Consider the following 24,060-nt stretch of genomic DNA (forward strand, 5'->3'; position numbering starts at 1 on the left):
GTTGAAAATAACATTTAAAGACTATTTTAGGTCTTTAAAAACCTTCAAATTTTCTTAAAAAAGTTTTTCAATAAAATTTTGTGGAAACCTTGTGTTCATCAGTGTTCTAAACAAGTCATTTTGAAATGAATTAGTCAAGTCTTTTTGTAACATAGCAAGTCAAGTCATTATTACAGCAAGTCATCCAAGTCAAACCATACTAACATAATAATAAATTGATGAATCATTAAAATAGGTAAATTTGTCCGATTATAATAATTCAATAAAAAAATAACAAAAACGCAACACGTAGCAATCGATCTATTTATGTGCAAAACTTGCAATAATTATCTTAATTTTATAATAAAATGGTAAATGAAAACCCTTAATTTCAACCAAAGTCATTTGACTCAATGACTCAAGTCCAAGTTAAGTCATTTGTCTAAAAGACTTAAGTCAAGTCAAGTCATTTTAGCAGAACGACTTAAGTCAAGTCATTAAAAACATGAACTTAAGCTCACTTTAAGTCATTACAACACTGGTTATCATACGTTAAAAAGTAGTTTTAGTCAATTTTTATGTCCTATGTTTTCCCCGCATTACTTTGACAAGACTTTTATTATTTTGATTTTTTACCTCGTCAGGTCAAAATGCAAGAAGAAACGATCAACCAGTTTCTGACGGAACAAAGTGAGGCGGAGGAAGAGAATGAAGCCCTCCAGAAGAAGTTCAGCCGAGCTTCCCAGCAAATTGTCGAGCTGGAGAGAAGGGAGCTTGCACGAAGCAACGAAAGTCAATACGTGAAGGGTGAGTTTGTTATATTTTACGATATATTGTCCTCCGGAGGCAATGCCACCGACCAATCAATTAAGCGTCTATTTTTAATTGTCTTGGCTAAGACATTTATACTGTCTTGTTTTGTAATTATATTAAAAAAACGTACAAATTTTATTTGAACAAGTCTTTGAAACGTACAAATTTTATTTGAACAAGTCTTTTTGAACTACTTAAGTTAAGTGATTTGCAAAATAAGTGAAGTCCAACTCAAGTTCTTTACTCAAAAGACTTAAGTCAAGTTTTTGCCTTATACTTGAAGTATTGGACTTAGGGCATTGTAACAAAAAAGTCAAGTCTTTTCAAAATAGTGACTTTTAGAAGTCTAGTATTTGCCTTATATTTGACCAAGTAATTGACTTACGTTATTACAACAACAAAAAGTTGTTTGAAAAAAACAGTCACTTAAGAAACCATTTGAAAACAGTGACTTAAGCCTATTAATTATTTGAATTACTTTTTGACTAAGTAATTCACTCAAGCCATTACCACAAAAAATTAATTTAAAAACAGTGACTTTAATAGTCAATTATTTGCCTTATTTTTGACTAAGTATTTGACTTAGGTCATTACAACAAAAAAGTCAAGCCTTTTGAAAACAGTGACTTAAGTCGTATTTGACTAACCATATGACTTAAGTCATTACAACACTGCCAATTAATCCCCCCTCCCAGGCCTGCAGTCACAAGTGGAGGAGCTGCAAGCCCAACTGACGGAAACCTGTCGCGACAACCGACGTATGCAGGAGCGATGTGACGAGGAGGCGGAACAGTCGAACCGACTCAGCACCTCCGTCGAGAAACTGAGCAGTGAACTGGAAAAGGTTCGTCAGCACTCGGATCTCGTCGTCGAAGAGTACAAAGAAAAGGTAAGCTTCCTTACTATACTAGGGTTTTTTAAACTGGGGTTCATCTTAAACTGGGCCCTTGGCCCGCGACTAGAAAAATGTTTCCCACACCTACCCCCAATCGTAACTATTAGCATATAACTTAAGGCTTGTATTAACGCTAAAAATCTTGCAGATGAGCATGCTTCAATCGCAACTGGAATCATCTTTGTCGTCAACCAAGGTAAAACTTATTCTTTTTGCTTGAGTGTTTACTTATCTTTTAAAAATCACCGAATTTTGAAGTGCAAAATGTTTTGAATTGTTTTACATATTATGAAGTCTTTGAAAAACCACATTGTGTGTCAAATGTCTTTGAATTGATTTTATGTTCAACCTAAGTTATGTTCTTTGAAAGTGCCGTTAAAAATGCATTGATAAAACAGTGCTCGGTACCTATTTTATATGCGTATATTTCAACTGTGAAGCTACAAATGCAGTAGAACAATATTTGACAAAAAGTACGAAAAAGAATCGTGATTCAAAGGCCATAAATATATGGTAATAGTGATAAAAACACTAAACACCAATGTACAAGGCGAAGTCGCCCAGTTTAGATAACAAAAACTAATTTCGCTGTTAAAACAAATTTGAAAATTAAACGGTTGAACAACAATTGCCGACTAATAGACTAAACGGGTGTTTAAAGTTATCTAAGTACTACGAATCTATGTACCGAAATCAGTCAGCCTAATCTGGGTTTGTATTGCAAGCAAGGCCAGGCTAGAAAAACAACTACCGCCAACAGTGAGTTTCGAACTCACGACCTCGAACTTGGCCACACTTTTTGATGTTTGCCTTTACCGCTGGCCAATACGACTCCAGAAAGCCTTCATCACAGAATATGCATTGTGTATGTTTCAGTCTGTGAACAATTGCTGATTAAAAAAGCGTATGTAACATGTTAAACGAAACTCGATAGCCTTTGTAAAATTTTAGCGCACGCTTCCACATTAAATGACTAGCTTTTTAAAGGCAAATTTTTAAACTTATTTTTTGGTCGCCTTTTGCGCAGTCGCCGGATTGCTCGTCAAAGATGGAAAGCGAGATCTCGTCTTTGAAGGAAGAACTTAGCAAGAAGAGTTATCTGGTCGAAGAACTCGAAAACGAGGTGCTTGGATTGCACAGGGATCTGCTCAAAGCAAAAGAAGACAACGATCAAGGTAGCAACTATTGCTAGCATTGTAGCGTCTACTTTCGCGCCCCAGGTTTATATTCAGGCTAGTTATTGTTGGCACAATAAAAAACAATCGCCGTCACAATGCACTATAATGACGATTCCTTAAATTACTGGCATACTGAGTTAAGATTTACATCTACATCTACAACAGAAAACACAGCACTTACCAAATATTAGCTTGGGTTCAAATAACTTTTAAATTCACAGCAAATGTAACTTCACACAGTTGGTTTAAATTAGGCTTTTAAACTACTTCTGTAAATATGTTGACAATAATGCTTAAGCAGCTCAAAATCTTAGCAAACAAGCGGCTACGTTTCCAACAAACGACCTTTGTTTCCGCATGAGGCGGTGTTTTTAACCATTCAAGTTATCAAGTTATGCATATGGGAACTGTTTACAGAAATCAGATTTGTGATGTAACAATCGTAACATAAGTGCTTATTAGTTTGGAGCATTAAGGATTTAGTTGGACGTAGGAAGAGTTTCAAAGCCCATATGAAAGTAGGTAGCATGGTAATACTTGTATTGGCTTTGATATACTGACTACTTTCAAGTACGTTTACAAAATGAATAAAGAGTTGTTCGAAACGTTATGGATTTTCCAAACCTTTTGAATAATGTTTTTACGGTGCAAAGGCGTTGTTTGACAAAGGTGCCAAACTTATTTAACCATGGATAAATTGCGCTCATCACGTTGCAACTCTAAAAATGCGACGATTTTATATCAAATTTTTAACAATGTTCCCATCTAATTACTTTTTAACTTAAAAAAAACCTTATATCCGCACCGTAACACCATTCTATCTTATTGTACAGCTCTGCTCGATCTTCGCCGCGAGTTGACCGTTCCGACTAAAGCAGATGACACGTAAGCAATTTATTTTTGTTAACATTAAGCCACTTGAAATTTGCAAAAAAAAAAAAAGCAGTACGAAAATTTGTACTACACCAATTAAGTTCTCTGTAAGGCTATTTTCTTATGTTTTGTTAACTTCGCGGAGAGATTGGGTGCTATACACTTACGCCTAATATTTTGCTTGCCGAGAAAACGAAACGTCTTTATCAAGACCGAAACGGTCCCCCAAATTTCTCCAGCGGTTCCCCAAATTTTGGACTTGCAACTTTTTGGTATTTAAATGAAACACTTGCGGTATCTTAAAACTACTTAGCGGTCACCCAAACCAAACCTTAAAAAACCTGCTGATGTTCATGGTGTACCGTATACCCAACTATATTGTTTTGTATTCTATTTGAATCAACTTGAGTAAGCCATTGTTTTGGTAATAAAATCCTACAAACTGATAAAGACTTCTAAACTTACTTTCATGACTATTGGTTAATAATACGAACGTTTACTGATATTTTTATTCATATGCTCAAACTGCAAAACGCAGTTTTTTTTTTAAATTTATTAAGAAATAAAAGTATTTAATACCAAATTGATATCGCTGCACAATGCACATACAAACCAATCTTCTTCGCGGGATTTAGTGACGTCATATTTAGCTGAAAATTTGAACAACCCCGTAAAAAACGCAAGTCGGCGTCTATGGATGGATCGGACCCATTAGTTTTCAATCGCGATTCTTTATTTTTACCGTCCAGATTCGATTCGGTGTTCCGGCTCGATTCCACCAAGGAACAATTCGCAGAAGAAGCGATTCAACAATGCGAAGTCCTCCTCAAGGAAAACGCCGCCATGAAGCTGAACTGCGAGAATCTGCGAGCGGAATGCTCCAAGAAGGAAAACGATATCACCGAATTGTAAGAGCGGCAAAATTAACCTGATTGAACGCTAGAGTTTGATACGATTTTAATCCGGCCTTCGACATCTAGATATTTCATAAGTTAGTTTGCGATAGATTTATTAAATTCAAGAAAATTAAAAAATAAACAAAAGTTTTGAACTAATGAATTACCTTTAACCAAAACAAAACCACTTTTTTAAGATTAAAGTTAGTAAGATTCGTACGGCTAGATTAGCGTGTTTATTCAGCGATTTTGCAAGCTGAATATTCCACATACTGTATGACTAGTATTTGTCCCACGGAGTAACTCAAAAACGCCGTTTGATAAAGTAACATTTTTGGTAAAATCGGAAATTAAATAAGAAAGAAATTTACAACACACAAGCAATACCCAAATTAGATTAGAATTAAACAGCCATTCGCTCTAATTCGTATGTTAAGAATTTAAATATAGTATTGATTATTATGAAACAAAGAAAAATCACACCAACCGGTTTTCCAAAAAAATTCCAATGGAAAATTTACATAAATTTACCGCAACCAATGCTTTAGTCCCTCAGCAGAACATAAACTGAAACTAATTAAATAGCGTGAAACATTGGTAATGTGCAGCAGGCAACGGTACCATGGTCGTTTCTTGGCCAGCTTCCAGCGTAGCTCAGTCAGAAGAGCGACGGTCCCGGTTTGGCCGGAGGTCGCGAGTTCGAACCTCACCGCAGGCTAGTTTGTTTTTATTCCAGCATGCCTTGCTTGCAAGAAAATCCTGATTAGGTCGACTAATTTCGGTAATTCTTTCTGGGAGGCATCGTGTGTACGTTGGTAGTCTTTTACGAGTTTTTAATTTATTCCAATGTACATTTTTTTGCGCCCAGGGGTCAGCAGGTCGATCGTCACAGACAAGAACTGAAATCAATCGGCGAAATGATGGAGTTCGACAAAAACGAGAACAAGATTTTATTCGAGGAAGAGGTTAGTTGGTACTAAATGACTGCTTCGATAAACGCGAACAAAATTTTAGGTCAATTGTAACAAGTATGCTTATTGCTTATGTTAGTAAAGTTATTTCAAGCGGTTGAAGCACCTGAAGCACCTGATATCATGGTCTCACGGTTTATATAAAGTTGGATACAATTTTGCAAACCCATGTTATACTAAATAGCTTTAAAGGTTGTTACTTTGGTTTTAGAGTTTTTAGAACGCATTTCTTGACCATTAACGACAATTAAGTCACATATAGACTACAATTGGACATATTAAGTGCATATAGTTGTCAATGCCAAACCAACACCAATAAAATTGCAAAGTGAATTGTTGCTGCGCCCTAAAATACTGAAATGATAAATTTTTCATTTTTTTAAGTCCTCATTTAATTTTGTTATATATACAAGTCTGCTTTGACGAAAATAATTAATCGGTTCGTTTATATCATGAATATGAATTGCTGGTTAAATCTTCATTAATAACTTTTTCTTGTGTTTTGCAGAAAAAGTTACGCGAGGAGAATATGCAGCTTAAAGAAACGGCGGAAACTTTAAAAGAAACTCTTCGACAACTCCAGAATAATTCCAACACTAAAGATTCTGAAACCGACTCCGAAAAAATGGTAAGTTTAAGTCTGCCAAAACATTTCTTGGTCGTGAAGCATTTTTTATTTAAAGGGAGCAACCTATTTATGTTTTACTTATTAAATTGACCTGGGCGACTTCTTCAATTTAAACTTTCAGTCAAATTTTTTTGCCTTAAAAATTTGTTTAACCGAGTAAGGAAGGGAAAGTCTTGTATAATACTTTATTTTAGTTTCAAGGTTGGGAATTGAAAAAGAACTTGAAACAAAAATTGTACGTTTTCATTGTAGGTTAGTACAGTTAGCAAACGTTACTCCAAAAAGTTAAAAAATATCCAAATATATTTACGCTTACTAGCAAGCGTTTTGCAGCAAAACCTACTACCCCTGTTAATAAACAATATTAAATTATATGAAATTTTAAACTGAATTTAGTGAGAAAAGTCATTGGTAGTACTTTATTTTTAGTGTGGAGTTTGGGAATTTTTTTAATGTGTCCTAAACATGTCCCTTTTTCATTGAAGGTTAGTTGAATTAGTAAACCTTACTCTAAAAAAAAATTTAAAAACCTAACTATGCTTACGCCTACTAATAAGTTTTTATTTGGCAGCAAAGCTTACTGGACGAGATTGCGCGACTCAATGAAACTGTCGACGAATTGCAACGCAAAAACGAAGAGCAGCTAAATAATGCGGAGAACTCGAAATCAGGAACTGACCAGGTTGGTAATGCTAGTGCAGTGTTTCTAAAGATTGTTCACTTATTGATTTAACTTTTGTGCATTAAATCAGTGTTTCTAAACGTTTTTGTCTCGGCAACCTAAATACTAAATGTAATATAACAACGAAGGCTTGGTGACCAAATTCTCTTTACTGAACTTATTTGTAAGCTTGGAGTTAGCAAAACACAATGAAGACAATAACATTATGAATGTAACTTTTAATGAATATGAGCTATGCCGTTTTCTCTAAATTTGGTGAATTCGTTGTTTTAAAACCATTGATGCAAAACCAGGATCGTTTGTTTAACATCATTTGGTTTCAGCAGATTCTTTTATACGAAAAAAAGTATATATTCGTATAGTCTTCAGAATGAATATACTGTTGCTGCCAGGCATAGTATCAATTGTAAAATTAAAAAAATTAATTGTATTTTTATTTATGTATTTGTGTGACTGTAACATATATTTTTTGCCCCGGCTCCTAGTGCAATATAATTGCCCTGATAAAGATTTCCTGTATAGATTGTCGAAACGTCGGTACATTTAATAAAATATCTTCGCCGAAAGAATAATTTTACCATTGAGTCTCATAATGTTGTGAAAGTCAAACAATGAAATATATATTTTTTTACTGTAATATATATTTTTCGCCCAGTTGCAGTATTATTGCCCTGATGAAGTTTTCGGTACATTCAATAAAAACATATTGCCAAATGCACAATTTGGCAATTTAGTCTTTAGAATGTTGTGATATCCAATCAAAGCCCGTCAGTTTTTATAGGTTTTTTTTAAAGACAACTGTATTTCGCCTATGGATGTCAGTATAATTTTTTTAATTCCAACCCATCGTACTTATTTTATTCAGGCTGAATATGGAGTGATTGAAAAACTGCGCAAAGAACTTCACAACCTGGAGAAAAGTTCGAGCGACGCCCAATTTCTACTTCAAGACGCCAACCACAAACTGGCCGAGGCCAACTCCAACGTAACCAGGCTCCAGGAGCAAAAGGTGCTCTTGGGATTAACTTTTCGTCTTGCGATATTCTTATCTTTTAATGGAGGATTGTACGTCTTGCTTCAGTTCGGCATTTTACCTTATTTTTAAAATCTGCATTACAGAAGGGATGATATTAGCATTAATTGCAAATAAACTAAAAAAGTGATTTCTATTCGCGTCTAACTTACGTGACAAAAAGTTTTTTTTGTACAGAATAAGTATCTTAAACGTTTAAGACCATAGTTATTTTATTCCTAGATGACGTATATCTATTTGTTTTGATTGTTTTAAAATAGTTTTTTGTTTTTTTTAATTTGGTTTGCCAAACCCAACCTTTTTTTTACTGTTTTAATTTATTGCATTCCACCGTAAAACTATAACTGATTTTGATAGAAATCAATCTATTTAATGATCTTATTTATTTAGTTGCTCGTGCAATATATATATATTGGTTTTAATTTTTTTTAAATAAGTTATTTTTTATAAAAAAATCTTGGTTTACCAAAACTAAATATATTTTTTCTGTTGTTTAATTTTAACTTATTACAACTGATTTTGCTAGGAATCGCTTGAACGAGACCTTCTAGTGATGCAGGCTGACGTGGAAAGTTACATGGCACTGCTCGACTTGAAAGGCCCCCAAAAGAAGTCGTGTCAGATGGAAAGGTCCTTTGTGCAGGAGAAATGTGAAGGTAAAGTTTTCCGATCCAATACAAAAATGACGCAATTTCCTAATACAAGAAAAAACGGATGAATTCAATCGTTTAAATGTTTTTTTCTAGGTTGGTAGGCCAAAATTTGCGTTACGCTTAATAAGTTAGTTAACTTAGGTTGTTGACCTAGATTATTTTTTTATTATTGCACCCCGATCAATATATTTGAGACAAAAAGTATCGCAATCAGAAACAAAATGTCGTCAATATAGACGAATTAACACGTTCAAATGTATTTTTTAGCTTAATAGGCTAAAAAATTTGCTCAAAATTTGAGAAGTTATTTACTTTAAGGACAGGTTTGTACCTTACATTATTGTTTGGTTGTTTAACTTTCTAGGCATATACCACTGAGTAAATTGCGAATTCTGGTTAAAATCCTATTTTAATTTGTCATCGGATAGTCGCCCATACCACCCTAGTATTAGATAACTCTTACTTAGCATCGCGCATCGGATACGATCTGGTATTATCGGAAATCCCCAGGTTCACTTGTAAAATACTCTATACCTAATATCAATAACATGGCATTTTTAGCAGTCAGTCTTAAAAATCATCTTCAAAAAACGGACTTTAAAAATAAACCTTGAAAACAATATGAATAGAATTTTTTTATTTTTTGATGCTATTTTTCATTGTAAAATTTCAGCGCCGTTTATATTCACCCAATTTTTAAGTTAAAATATTTTGGAGCAAAAATAGTACTACAAGGGTGGCAAATCGTGAATTATTCACATTATCATAGCACCAATATAGCAATGGTAAAAATGCAAGAAAAATCTCTAACGTGTTTACTTTGCTTGTTGGTTTTTTTTTTGGTTTTTTTTCACGTTATAAGGCGAACGATATAACAAAATAAACCAAAAGTTTTTCTGCTCATATTGCAAGCAATCAAAGAAAAACATATTTTCGCAGCAGATTCCGACGACCAAGATCTCGAAGATGTGAAGCAGCAAAACGACGATTTAAAAGACGAGCTAAACGGCAAGGAAGCTGAAATGAAAGATCTACTGGCACAAAGCGAAGCTGCGTCCTTGGAGAGTCAAAATGAAATCTCAGAGCTGAAGCAGAAACTTGAATCTGTTTACCAAGATCTGGAGATAGCAAAGTAAGTGTCTCAATTTTTCTGTTTTATATTTGTTTTGTTGCTAAACAGTAAACTGTAAGGGTTAGAAGTAATATTGTAACTTTAAATCAACACTATAATAAAACCTAAAAACGTTACTAAGTTTGTAATCTCAGTGTAAATCTTGTTTATAAAAAGATATTTATTAAGATGCGAAATAAATTATACCGTTTCAGTGTAATTCTGTATAACAGGCTAGTTTAATCACGGTTTAGTAAATTATCAACTTTTTTTGTACTTTAGGTCAGCCGAACGTGAAATGCAAATCTCAGGTGAGGCCGATAAATCTTGTTTTTCGAATAGTTTTTGAATATTTTTTATGATTAACTTAAGTTCTGAGTATTTGTGTTAACCATGGCATGTAAACTGTTCTCAAGTTATATTAAAGAAACGTCGAGAGATAGAAATTAAAAAAAATCTTTAAAAGTCTTCGAATGTAGCTTTTTCTCGTAAAAACTGCATGGCAACCAGTACAAACTAGCTAACTAAATCCGCTCCAAATCGTTGTGTGTGGTTGCACCTGATATAAAACGTGCCAAAAAAATGTACCAAAGCCACTGCTCTGCTAACATTGCAATGTGTGATACGGTATGGTTTACCTTCAGATACCGAAGCACTAGTTAGCGAACTGGACGAAGTTAAGCAGCAAGTTGCAGAACTGCAGGTTAAGCTAAACGCCAAGGAAGCCGAAATGGAAGATCTTGTTGCGAAAAGTGAGAAGGGTCAAAACGAAATTTTGGAGTTGAAGGAAAAATTGGAATCTGCACATGAGGATTTAAATAAATTGACGTAAGTTCAACTATAGTCAAACGTAAAAGGTTAGCAATTCATTTCAGGTAAAGCAAAACTAGCAGTTCTAAACTTATTTTTTTTAATTTTGATTTCGGAACACTAAACACGGATCTGTTCATAATCTTTAGTAGAAAAAGAGTGGCCCAAATAAATGTAAACCGCACCGAAAATAGCATGAGCACTTGCCGAAACGTATGCAAATGAAAGAATGAATCTTTTATCATTTATTTGGGCCACTCTTTTTCTACTAAAAAATGTATTTTCATTTTTATTTTCTATAGTGGATCATGTGATAATTTATAAGCAACATCATCAATGTAATGTTTGAGGGGCTAATTATTAATATGGATTGTGGCAGTCTTTATTTAGAGTATGTAAGTTCTTTTGTTTTCGATTAAGGTTGAACAACGAAGAGCAAATTGAAAGTGGAAAGCAGATCTCAGGTAAGGTGTTTTCAGGTTTACCCCACATGGCATACTAGGGATGCCTGATAATGGGAGCGATATCGGTATTTTCGGCACTATTCTGTATTGGGTTTGTATCGCTGCCAAAATAGTTAGAGATAGACCGATAATATCGGCCGATGTTTTGCTACTACCGATATATCGCTATCGGTAAATGTAGGCCGATATTTTAGTACGAAAATATGATATAATTTTCCCTCTATAACCAATAACTTAGCTATTTTTTGATAAAAAAATTGGGGTTTTACATTCACGCCAAGTTTATATGCATAATAATAGTTTAATAATTAATAAAGCTATATAAACTAAAACTTTATTTTGGTTTTATTTTCCAGGTATTTAAAAAATCGGTATTGCTATTGGTTATCGGTTGGCAAAATTGTATAAAATCGGTATCGGTTCAAAAAGTAATATCGTTCGATCTCAAAAAATAATATTAAATTAGTAAAGGCAGTTCAGCCCTATATTGTAATCCAATGCAGCGATTTCTAGCTTAAAAGATATCAAAGTATAAAATAAAATAAAACTATAAAAAACTAGTTAGCAACTGGAGCAACAGTAGGGTTGTTCAAAAAAACACTTTTTTTGTCGAATTTCAGTGGGACTTTAGATACAAGTAATTGATATAATTGTGTGAATACTAGATGCACTATTTTATTGATTTGATTTCATGTCTGCTGCGTCTACGATATTTTAGAATTAAAAATATATTAGTTGGTAGAATTTGTACATAAATATATGCTAAAAAAAACATTTTTCGTATAAAACGGCCTAACACATGTTGTTGAAATGTGACATTTATACCAGACTACTTGACGTAGCACGGTCAATACTGAACCAAACGTGCTCAGATTTGGTTTGTGGGGTTTTTTAGACGAAACCTAACAATTCCAGGGGTCCCCACTGAAATTTGTCAAAAAAGTGTTTTTTTTTTGAACAACCCTAATTCACATACGAAAGAAAATCCTTTTACTTTGTCAAAAAAGATTCCAGGGATGTTTAAATCGGTCAAACCCAGAACATTTGCGTCCAATTTGCAGCCGGCAAGCTAATTTCCGAATTCCCATCGCAAGCTAAATATTAACTACAGGCAAACGAGGCGGAAAATTGGCAGCAAGGGCTCTTTTGTCGCGAAAACGTCCCCACTTTAGTCGTTGGACCCCACACCCCGTACCCTTAAGGTTCCTGTGATGTGACGTTCTTACAATTTGCCGATAAGCGCTGGTGTTCCGCAATCGAGCGACAGATTAAGATCACTTGTCAATTCGGATCGCAAGACAAACTGTGGTGAAGTGACTGACGACAAAGGGGCAATTGTCGAAAGTTCCGCGAACGACTCTTCGGCAAACTAAAATCCTACTGAACAGCTACCGCTAAATCAAACTATGGCATATCATGGATAAAATACCCACATAAATTTGGTGTCGGGTCGGCAATGATACTATCCTTGTATCGGACGAGTACCGATACTTCTACTAACCATCGGATATTGCGTTCGATGCGATATTATGGGACATCCCGCTCTTCACGGAGGCAACGTATTCTCCATTTTTGCTTTGCAGATCTTGAGGAACAACTGCATGCCAGGGGTATTGAAGTGGCCGCTTTGGAGAGCAAGACAGCCGAGATCCTTAAAGAACTGCACGAAGCTCGCGAAGAGGTAAGAAAATATTGCAGCAGAATACAAAAAATATTTTTCCAAATAAATTAAAAAATTGAGGTTCTTACCTGCTGGGAGAGACTAATCGCACTAACCTAACATTTTTTTAATTTAAAGTGCAAATATCAATTCCGTTTTAAAATTAAACAATATGGCCATTCAGTTATAAAATCAAAACACGTTCTTATTTCTAAATTGAGCTCTTTTTCTCTTTTTTTTTTCTCTCTTTTTTTTTTGCTAAAGTTACGTCGGAGAAGCGTGATATTCCTGTTATTTTATATTTACAAAAGCACGTCAATGTGTTATGGCCTTAGATCTACATAGAAAACAAACGTCTATAATATTAATGTTTTCTTGTAACCCAGTGTTGAAAGACTTAAGTCAATGACTTGACTTAAGTTAGTGTTTTCAAATTACTTTACTTGACTTAAGTCATTTGGGCAAAATAACTTGACTTAACTTAGTGTTTCGGACAAATGACTTGACGTGACTTAAGTCGTTTGGACAAATGACTTGGGTTAAAATGAAATGTTTTCTTTAAGTATTTTTTTTTTTATAATTTAGCTATCTATCCAATTGTTTGCACATAAAACGAATTGCTTGCTGTACATTACGTTTTTCTTATTTTTAGTTCAGTTATTGTTCATAATCTTACTTGTTAAAAAAAATCTAATGGTTAACGTTTTATTTTTTATGAGACGTGACTTGAAGTTGACTTGCTCTAATTATGACTTGGACTTGGACTTGACTTGTTATTTATTCGAAAGACTTGACTTGGACTTAAGTTGTTTTACAAAAGACTTGACTTGGACTTAAGCCATTTCAAAATGACTTGTTTACAACACTGTTGGAACCTGCCGTTGCATTTCGAAGTAACATTTTCATTATTGAACAGTTGAGCAAGCAACAACATGCCTCGGTTGAGAAGCAAAATCAAGTCGATTCTCTTCCCGAAAATCACGATGCATCGCTCGGTTCAAGTTTGCACGAAGTCGAGAGTTTGAAAATGCAACTGGCCTCTTTCAAGCACGAAATCGACACGTTAACTGCCAGGTAAGTTTTGTTATTCGAACGTTTTAGTTTTTTATTACCATGTGTTGTTATTTTACTGCTAACTGTTGCATACTTACATAGAATGTTTTATTTAAAAAAAATATATATATTTTCGTTTTTATGGCAACTTCAAAAATTGTCTATTTGAAATATTATAATAACCAAAGTTTAGTGCAAACTGAATATTTAAAAAATAAGATATCTCCTCGCCCTAATACACGACCAAAGTTTAGTGCAAACTGAATATTTAAAAAATAAGATATCTCCTCGCCCTAATACACGACAACAATGATTTCAAATGGTAGCATTTAGAGTTTCTTGTCTGAGTCAAAATCAGTCATTTATAAGTTCTAGTTATTAAATCGATTCTAGTTGAATAACAGAATGATGATGATGCCGGTTTGGCGTAATATATTTCTCTATTAATAACTAGAACTGATAAATGACTGATTTTGACTCACACAAGAAAATCTAAACTTAAGTATAGAACTAAAGTTTAGTTTATGTTTAAAGCTCAAAAAGGTTGATGTATTTGTTATGCAACATTAACTTTTTACTAATTTTTATTGATTTTATATGATATGGTTAATATTATGATTGGAAATTATTATGCTACCTTAATTGACTTTTTTAGGTCGTCACTCGTTTTTACTGCATAGGAACGCAATTTAAATTCATCCTATTAAAAAAAATTGCAAGCAGAATGTTTATGACGTAGCAACAAAACACCCAGTACTTAATTTCTTAAGCTTTCTGTATTTTTGGCACGACAAATTCATATTCTAGTACAGTTCATTACAAGCCAGGTGCGTTTTCTATATCGCAAGGGTGCCACAACATAACTCAAGGCCTTCTGTATCCAAATTTGTGCTCTTTAATAAACCCCTTAATTGGTTTAAGTTTATAAAATATAAAGCGCACTTGTACTTACCGGAAAAAAAAAGTCAAATAATATTCAAAAGATTGATCTAATCAAATTGCAAAGTATTTTTCGCATTGTGGGTACAGGCAGCCATAATAATAATTAAATTGACAGTTTTCTTTGAAAAAAAAAATTATTCTCATATAGTTTTCCGTTACAGTCCCAGGTTTGATATTTACACGTGTTATATATTGGCAACAAGGCAACTAATATGGAATGGTTTCTACCTATATTTGGTTTGTTGTGACATTATACTAAACTACACGGTTGGGAGCCACTGCTATAGTAATTCTAGTTCATAAACAGAACAATTTATGTAATAACTATAAAACGTTGCGTTAAACTAACATAACACGTTCATCGCATTTCGGCAGAAACGTTCAGCTTCAAGAAAAGGCGAATCAAAGTCAAGGAGCGTTGCTCGCCGAGCAAAATAAAGAACTCGGAATCGACAGGCAGCTTCATAAAGCCGATCAGTTGCAAAAGAACTCACTTGAAATTATCGCACACGAGCGAATTGCCGCCGACAAGGAAATCCTCGCGCTCCGAACACAGGTATAAGTTTACTGTTTAAGGAATTCAATAGTTGAAAATATTCATTTTCTTTCAAAATTGACACGTTAGTTCCTAATAAAACCAACGCAGTGTTTGCGGTTAGAAAAACGACTAAAATCGCGATACCTCACAATTACCTAATTGTGTGTAAGTATATTTCTAAAATCTAAATTCCTTTTTATTATTTTCGGTTTCATGAACAAAACTTTCTGTGGTATTTTTTCTGACCCCGTAACGTGTACGTTAGTAAGCATTCCGGCGACCTTATTTTGTGTTAAAAAAAGATAACTAAATAAAGATATCTGGTAATTAACATTTGATTCCGATATCCGATATTTTGGACAAAAAGTATCGCAAAACGAACCAATAAAAAAAAAACGCTTAAATTATCAATCATGTCTGAAATTCCTATTCCCACCCCCTAAAGAAAACAAGATCTAGATGCACGATAAAACGCCTCATCTTCATTTGTTCAAACAGCTTGACGAGAAGCAGAAAGCTTTGAGCAAGGTGACCAGCGCCAACGACATCACGCAACACCAGCTGGAAAAACAGACCACCAAGTGCCAAGAATTGCAGATCGAGGTTGGACCCACTTCGGTTTATTTTTAAATGTTCTTTAAAAACTCCTTTTCGGCTCTGTCACCTGACAGCATGTCTTTGAGTAAAGTTGTAGTTAGTTAATATTAGGAGAGAATTTGGCACGTTTCAAATTATGACTTTAAAGCCGGGCTTGCCAACCATTTTGAACCTAAGAACTGATTTATGTGGACCGAGTAATACGAAGGGCATTAAGTTTAAAACCCTCCTCTAAAATGCAATTTTTTATAAACTCATTAATTGCAAACTGATACCCAACCATTCATTTTTGCATGCTTCAGTTGTAACAATTTTTCTTCGAACATCTCTACCCAGTACCCATGAGTCTCAAACAAAAGTATTTTTAGAAGTTTTTTTACATACCGGTCGTTACGGTTTTTTAGTCGTAGTTGTTTTGTTACAGACTACTTAAAATACGGAAGATCTTTACCTGAGAGTATTAAACGAAAGTATTTGTTTCAGATTGCTCACCTTGAGAAGAGTCAAAGTGGCCAATCCGCCTCATTCTTTAGCGGCGGATCAAACGACACTTACAGGCTGGAAGTGAAGAACAAGCAGCTTTCCCAGTGCTTGGAACTCAACAAACAAAAGATCGAAAAAATCGAAGAGAACCACAGGCAGCTTCTAGGTAAGTGTGCGAATTTTGTATTTTTTTCCTGATGAAAATTACTCGATTGCGGAATTTCTAAAGTCCTATTGCCTTTGTGTGGGCAGGACTGTTGCTGAAACGTCATTTTGTGAATATGACTAGATTTTTTATTTGACGTATCAGAGACTCAGATTGCAAAATACGACTAAAAGCACCTGTTTGTCCTTTTAAATAATATTTTATAGTTTTGGTTTGAAAACAGTTAGTAGGGGTGGGCAACCTTTTGCTAGTCGCGGGCTAAAACCAACCACAGAAATTTCCCTTCCGGCGGTGATCAATTTTAAGTGACAATTACACATTCAGATACAATGAGTTGGCGAAACTTTCATTGTTAAAAGTTGCATTCCAGAGTAGACATAACGCCTTTAGGCTGAAAATGTCACATGTACCTAGTTAAAACAGCCAATAGTAAAAATAGTCTCTTACCCATTTCGTAAATGAGGTGGCCGGATGATATTCATTGGCGGGCCGGATTTCGCCCGGGGACTGTAGATTGCCCACCCCTGGTTTAGAGGAGTACGAAATATTAAAGCTTAATTATGTAAAATGACTGTCGACCATATGGTTTAGAAAAACAAAAACAAAAAAAAACTTTACGATACATCTTAAAAAAAGCATAAACTTGATAATCTCAATTAGATACTTTTAGGTTTAAAGACTGTGTTCACTCTAACTTATTTTATGAAAAACCGTATTTTATGAAAAAAAACATCAATGAATATACGTTTTTCACTTTTTAGTCGAAAAACGTCGCATCGAAGATGAGCTCTACAAATTCCAATCCACGAAGCAGGAACTGAATGCGGCTTTAGCTGCTAAAGCTAATCTGGAAGAACAGGTGTCTGTCAAAGATATTCAGCTTTCTGACACCAACTCGAAACTGGCAGAGTTGGAATCGGCTGTTAACGAAAAAAGTGAAAAGTTGCAAGCCTTCAGTGAGGAGTTGAATTCAGTTTTAGCTTCGAAGCAGTGTTTGGAAGAAGACATTTCCTTTAAGAATGACGAGCTTTCGTGCACAAAGTCGAAATTGGCAGAAATAGAGTCCACATTACACGAAACCACTGATCATTTGCAATCATTGAAACAGGAATCGGATTTAAATTCTGCTGCTAATGCCAATTTGAAAACTGAAATTGCTTTAAAGACCGATGAATTGTCAAGCAGCAACTTAAAACTGGTTGAAGTTGAATCAACTTTGTCCGAAACCATCAACAATTTGCAATCAGTAAAACAGGAATTGGAAACGACTTTAGCTGCAAAAGAAAATTTGGAAGAGTGTGTTTCTTCTAAGGATAACGAACTCTCATCAACAAACTTAAAACTGACAGAAATGGAATCGACTCTATCCAAAACAGTTGAAAATTTCAAATCGGTAAAACAGGAATTAGATTTAATTTCAGCTACCAAGGCTAATTTAGAAGAAGGCATTGCTGCAAAGAACGAAGAACTGGCATGCAAAACTTTAAAGCTGACAGAAATGGAAAAAGCCTCATCAAACACTACTGATGATTCGCAAACACTTCGACAGCAATTGGATTTAATTTCACTTGCCAAAGCTAAGTTGGAAGAAGACATTGCTGCAAAAACTAATGAACTGTCAAGCAGCAACATAACGCTAACAGAAGTGGAGTTAACCTTATCCGAAACTTCTGCGAATTTACAATCAGCGAAGCAGGAATTGGACTCGGTTTTAGCCGCCAAGGCAAACTTGGAAGAATGTGTTTCTGCGAAGGATAACGAACTCTCATCAACAAATTTAAAACTGACAGAAATGGAATCTACGCTTTCCGAAACAGCTGAAAATTTACAATCGTTGAAACAAGAATTAGATTTAATTTCAGCTGCCAAGGCTAATTTAGAAGAAGATATTGCAGCAAAGAGTGATGAACTGGAATGTAGCAACCTAAAGCTGGCAAGTATGGAATCAACTGCATCCGAAACCACTCTTAGTTTACAAACCGTTAAGCAAGAATTGGATTTAGTTTTGGAAGCTAAGGCTAGTTTAGAAAAAGATATTGCTGCAAAGAACGAAGAACTTGTGCAACTGACAAAACAGAAATCAACTCCATCGGAAACTCTGGAAGTATTCCCAACAGTAAAACAGGAATTTGACTTATTTTCAGGTAAACCTAATTTGGAAGAAGAAACCTCAACGGATGAGGAAATTAACAGCAAACAAGTTCTGGCAGAAATGGATCCAGCTTTTTCCGCGACTGATGAACGTTGGCAATCATTAAAACTCGAGTTAGATGCGAGTTTAAAGGAAAATGCTAATCTCAAAGAAGAAATTTCTGTCAAAGTCGATCAACTGGCTTCCCTAAAGGTAAAATTAGCAGCAACGGAATCAAGTTTAACTGAAACCCAAGAAAATTTGCAACCAGGAAAACAGGAATTTGATTCTTTTTTGACCGTGAATGCTAATTTGGAACAAGAAATTCTGTTGGATAACAGTAAAACGCAAGCCACGAGTTCTGAAACTGAAGCTTTGCAATCGAAACTGCTTTTAATTTTGACCGAAAAAACGAATTTGGAAGAAGTTGTTTTGGCCAAGGATGATCAACTTTCTGGCACGAATTTGAAGCTGGCCGAAATGGAAATAACCTTATCTGAAATTACTGAAAACCTGCAAACAGTAAAGCAGGAATTGGATTCAATTTTGGCCGAAAAGTCGACACTTAAACAACAAATTCGTTCGAAGGATTCTGAGATTTCACAACTTAGCGCGCAACTTGAGGACAAAGACGGGATTCTTCACGAAAATTACGAAAAAATTATTACCGTCGAACAAAAACTTAACTCTCTTTTGGAAGAAAAAGCGCAGTTGCAACAACAAATTTCGACAATGAATGAGCAACTGGCCGTATTGGAGTCTAACAGTGCAAAAAGTCATGAAACACCTCCCCATTGTGGCGACGTGACCGTTGTGGAATCGCTGATTCAATCTCCTTTAGCAGAGGAAACACAACCTCATTTGATTTCGCCCGAAAAGAGTACATTAGAGCAAGAGATGGCCATCACTGAAAGGGTCCAAACACTTCAAGGTGAACTTAAAATGCAGCAGCAAGAAGCAGACAGGATGACAGAGGAGCTGAAACGCGAAAAACATGACAAGGAAAACGTGTTGAGGCAGCTTACAGACCTCCGCAATTCAGTGGCAGCCAACAAGGAGGAGCATGCGCGACTTCTGGAAGGCCAGGAGCATTTGGGAGAAACTGAGCAAAACTTCCTAAAGCTGTACAACGAATACGCCCAGATCACTGCCAAGAATGAAGAGCTTCAAGCAGACAACGACCAGCTGAATCAGCGCGCTCACGAACGAAAGCTTGAAATCGACGCAAAGTCCGGCGAAATTCTGGAATTGCAAGATCTCCATCAAGCCCAAGTTGAAGAGAAGGTAATTCTCGAACAAACACTTTTAAATTTGCGAGACGAAAACGTAAAATTACAGAAAAGGATTTGCGACCTACAAGATCAAATTGACGTCCTAACTCAAAGCCAAGTTACTGATCTGCAAGCTCAACTTGAAGAAATCAAATCGCGCCACGAAAGCGAATGTAGTGAGCTGCATGAAGCTTACGAAACACAGCTTAAGGAGAAAACGAGACTTTGCGCCGACCTTCAAGAAACCTGCGAAATTGAATGCCAGAAAAATCTCGCCCTCGAAGCGCAAATTAAAAAGTTGAAAGCTGATCTTGAAAACGAAAGTTTTGTAAATGTTCAAGATTCAAATGAAATTTCTAGCGACGAAAAGCTTTGTCTGGAATCTAAAATTACCGAGCTGCAAGTCGAGCTGGAAACTAGAAACGAAACAATTTCAGAAATACAAGAAACAGCCAATTTACTTCTAAATGATAAACTCGTTCTTGAATTAAAATGCAATGAGCTCAAAACGCAATGCGAAAACTGGGCTGAAGAGATATCGCAAATACAGGATACGGCAACAGCAAGATTGGAAGAAAATCACAACCTCAGTTCACAAATTTCTGAACTCAGATCCGAGTTAGAACAACGCACTGCTTCTATGCTAGAACTGCAAGATTCAAGCAAAGCGCTAGATGAAGAAAAATCGACTTTGGAAACCAAAATAACGGATTTCGAAACCGAGTTGAGCCAAAAGAACAAAGAAATATCAGAGTTTCAAGAAAGTAACAATTTACTTTGCAGCGAAAAAGCAACCATTGAATTAGAAATTGCAGCATTACAGAGTAGCATTTCTGAAAGAGATAGCGTCATCACTGAGTTAAAAACTTCCCTTGACGAGCAAAGCGCCAAGCTCGAAGCTGCTGCTTCGGATGTTTTAGCCAGGACGGCAGACTATGATAACCTTAAATATAAAACCAGCGAGGAGAAAAGTCGGCTTGGTGAGATGCTAAATGAGGAAAAACTTCTCACCCAGCAAAGAAACTCTGATTTGGAGGAAAAAGACAAGCTATTGTTCGAATTAAGGGGCGAGATAGACTTTTTACAGAAAAACGCAACCACAATTGACCACAAATCGTGCCAAGATAAGATGTCAGACTTGCAAGAAGAAATTGACGTTTCCACGCTGGAGCTCCGAAGGCGAAAAGATCACATTGAGATGCTAACTGAACAGCTAACAACAAAGGATGAAAAACTAAACGAGGCTGTTTTAAAAACGGAATCTCTCTATGCAGAAATCCTTAATGCAAAGGCCGGCAAAGAATCCGAAAATCAAATCCAGACGGAACAACTGGTTGCATTGCAAAGTCAGGTCGAGATATTAAACACGGAAAAAGAAAGCCTGTCCTCCACCGTTCAAAAGTACGCCGGCGATTTAGAAACCGCGCGATCTGCCAACGAAAAACTTCTATGCCAAGTAAGTGACCTAAAAAAATGCGTTCCCGGAGACCGAACTCATTTGATTGAGGCTTTCAAGGCGCAAGAGCAACTCACAGATGCCGAGAAAAACTTCATGGTTCTGTATCTCGACTTCCAAACCACGTCGACCAACTTAAGCGAACTTCAAGAAGAGACTGCGGAACTGAAATCGAGTCTGAAAGAAGCCAATTTTGCTCTGACCGAAAAGGACAAAGTGATTTCGGATCAGATTAAGGAGCTTAACATCGTCGTAAACGAAAAATCAACGCTGGAAGAAAATTTTACACGCAACGTCGAAGGTAAAATTAAAGATACTCGGTCAAGATTAAAAGACACAATTGTCGATCTTGAAGCGGCTAGGGTCACTATTGCCAACCTTCAAAAGGAGAAAACTAAACTAGAAGTTAGAATAAAAACAACTGAGGGACAAGTTGAAAAATCGAGTCAACTTATTGATGAGTTAAAGGAATCTAGCAGGATTCAACAGGAAGATAAATTACATCTCGATTCGGAATTTGCCCAAATGCAAGTTCGTTGTGATGAATTGACAAAAGAGATATCTGCGAAGGAATGCAGGGTTCAAGAACTTGAGAAGAAATTGACCGACAGCCTTGAAAATATGTTCTCAAAATCCGAGATGGAAGCAGTTGTGGACACGAAGATCCAAGAACAACATGCAATGATCGACAGACTTGAGAAGGAGATTGCGGAAAAGAATCAACAGGTATGAACATAACCTTTTCAATTTCGCATGATGTTGTTTGTTGTACTTCTTTGTTTGATCTTCATTAGAGGTTTACTTAGTATGCTTTTTTCGTGGTCACATTAAAGGTTAACAACCATTTCGTTAAATTACTATAACGGAAAATCGTCCCAGTAAAATGAACTTGCTCGCCCACCCCCAAAGGTATGCCTACCCCAATTAAAAAACCTAAGCTACACATGTTCACATAGCATCATATTAGCAAGATCAATTGTTTTTACAACATCATATGTTCGATTGATTGTATGTACTTGATTTACCTGCATGATATGATCGTAGGAACTTACTCCCACAGTGTCATATGTTAGTGATACTTGTTCACGCAGCATGATATGATCATATTGTTGGAAATGATTTGGAAACGATTGATCACATTCATATGATGGTGCGGAAGCAAAAACATACGTGTCATGTCTAGACACAAACTAAATATTTTTTGTTGAATCTGAAATTGAAAACCAATTGAACATGCGCAATGATAAATAGACGGTGGTTTTTGATTTTCTTCAGGGTGTTCAAAATTTCCCCCCAAATTTGATGTCGCAAAATTCCTGATGAAAGGATTATTTTATCTGAGGAGGAGTGAAAAAATTAATATGTCTTTTTAAATATATAAAATAATTGAAATTAGTCGGAATTTATCTGGAAACCAGGCCTCAAATCGTACGCATCAACAGAAATATCAATATTATTTTTTTTAAAGATTTATCGTTGTTTTGGGGGCTGGTCTAAGCACCCCAAATTTTTACGAGGGGTGAAAAAAAACAACTCAAACTCGGCGTCCATGAACATATACTGTGCCAAAAAACAGCTGTTTTGATTTTTCACCAAATGTTGCTGAACGTTTACAGATTGAGGTTTTTGACGAACAAAACGCCAGTTTAAAACAGCGCTTCAAAAAGGATCTGGAAGAGGCCAGTCAATCGTTTAAAGCCGAAGTTCGTACGCAAGTTGAAACAGTGAGTTAAAAAAAATCCTAAACCTGTATTAATAAATAATAACTCAAAATTTAGAAACCCGAGTAAAACCTTGATCAGACATTTTTAGAGAAATATTTCGAATTATGGAACTAACGATGCCAGTATAGGCCAATATACATTCCTTTGAAAAATGTCTGAAACTGCTGGCTGTACTCTAAGCAGAAACCTGCAGCTGACATTTTAGATTCCATAAAGATATATGCCTTTTCACTGTATTAATAAAGTTCTGAAAAAGCATTTCTAATGGCTCACGTTTAGAGGACATAAATTTGTCAGGCTGAATAACTGGTTTGGGAATTGTCACCAGTATTTTGTAAACCTAAATATTTTAAAACAACTAAATTTTCCACTCAAATACTATTATATGCTTAAATACATTGTTTTTGCAGTATATACAAGAATACAAAGAGAAGGCTTGCGTTATGGTAAGTTACAGTTTCGGAATAAATCCTTTTACGTTTCATTACACAAAAACATACTTATGCCATTTAGTTTAGTTTGTGAAATGTAAACTTGTGTTCTTTGACAGAAATATGTAATTTTGTGTTTCAGAACGAGGACCTTAAAACTTCCAAAGCAAAATGTTTGGAGTTGGATGAAAAATTAAAACAGAGTGAAACATCTTTGAAGGTATGTATACCATTGAAGCACTAATGAAAAATCAAGAGTTTTTAGAGTTAGGCAGTTGCTTCGCGAATTATAGGTATTTACATAAGCAGAACAAGCATGAACGTTTATTTCAAATTTGTCTTTTCTTAACAGTTTTGTGACAATTAATATAAAACTTTTATGCGAGTTAAAGTATTGCCACTATTTTAGTGGATTTGGAAATGTCTTTCATTAACTTACAACCTGTGCCGCGATATACAGTTAGATAAAAATCGGCACGAATTCTCCGATTTGTTTGTTTTAAACACTTTTCATTTGCTTAATTTGTAGGTTTACCGAAAAGCCGCATTTTTAAGTTTACGCGATTTTTTTGTAAATTTCAAAATTTATTTGTTTTCTACTAAGAGTTATTTTAATCGCCAG

General features: G+C 35.4%; 1 protein-coding gene across 1 annotated transcript in view; it reads left to right on the plus strand.

Moving 5' to 3' along the window:
* LOC146158971 (uncharacterized) overlaps positions 1-24,060 on the plus strand; it is a 48,572-nt gene that overhangs the window by 11,059 nt on the left and 13,453 nt on the right. The window contains exons 16-39 of the mRNA XM_083384813.1: positions 624-786; positions 1,488-1,681; positions 1,836-1,883; positions 2,715-2,862; positions 3,699-3,750; positions 4,488-4,646; positions 5,503-5,599; positions 6,114-6,233; positions 6,805-6,915; positions 7,781-7,924; positions 8,475-8,604; positions 9,541-9,733; positions 9,995-10,023; positions 10,357-10,540; positions 10,943-10,986; positions 12,570-12,667; positions 13,563-13,720; positions 15,017-15,197; positions 15,678-15,782; positions 16,260-16,425; positions 17,187-22,009; positions 22,900-23,007; positions 23,418-23,453; positions 23,581-23,658. Coding sequence (XP_083240939.1) covers positions 624-786; positions 1,488-1,681; positions 1,836-1,883; positions 2,715-2,862; positions 3,699-3,750; positions 4,488-4,646; positions 5,503-5,599; positions 6,114-6,233; positions 6,805-6,915; positions 7,781-7,924; positions 8,475-8,604; positions 9,541-9,733; positions 9,995-10,023; positions 10,357-10,540; positions 10,943-10,986; positions 12,570-12,667; positions 13,563-13,720; positions 15,017-15,197; positions 15,678-15,782; positions 16,260-16,425; positions 17,187-22,009; positions 22,900-23,007; positions 23,418-23,453; positions 23,581-23,658 — 7,569 coding nt within the window. The remainder of the gene's footprint in view (positions 1-623; positions 787-1,487; positions 1,682-1,835; positions 1,884-2,714; positions 2,863-3,698; positions 3,751-4,487; positions 4,647-5,502; positions 5,600-6,113; positions 6,234-6,804; positions 6,916-7,780; positions 7,925-8,474; positions 8,605-9,540; positions 9,734-9,994; positions 10,024-10,356; positions 10,541-10,942; positions 10,987-12,569; positions 12,668-13,562; positions 13,721-15,016; positions 15,198-15,677; positions 15,783-16,259; positions 16,426-17,186; positions 22,010-22,899; positions 23,008-23,417; positions 23,454-23,580; positions 23,659-24,060) is intronic.

The sequence above is a fragment of the Ascidiella aspersa genome, chromosome 3, assembly GCF_963924565.1.
Source record: "Ascidiella aspersa chromosome 3, kaAscAspe10.2, whole genome shotgun sequence".
NCBI lineage: Eukaryota > Metazoa > Chordata > Ascidiacea > Phlebobranchia > Ascidiidae > Ascidiella > Ascidiella aspersa.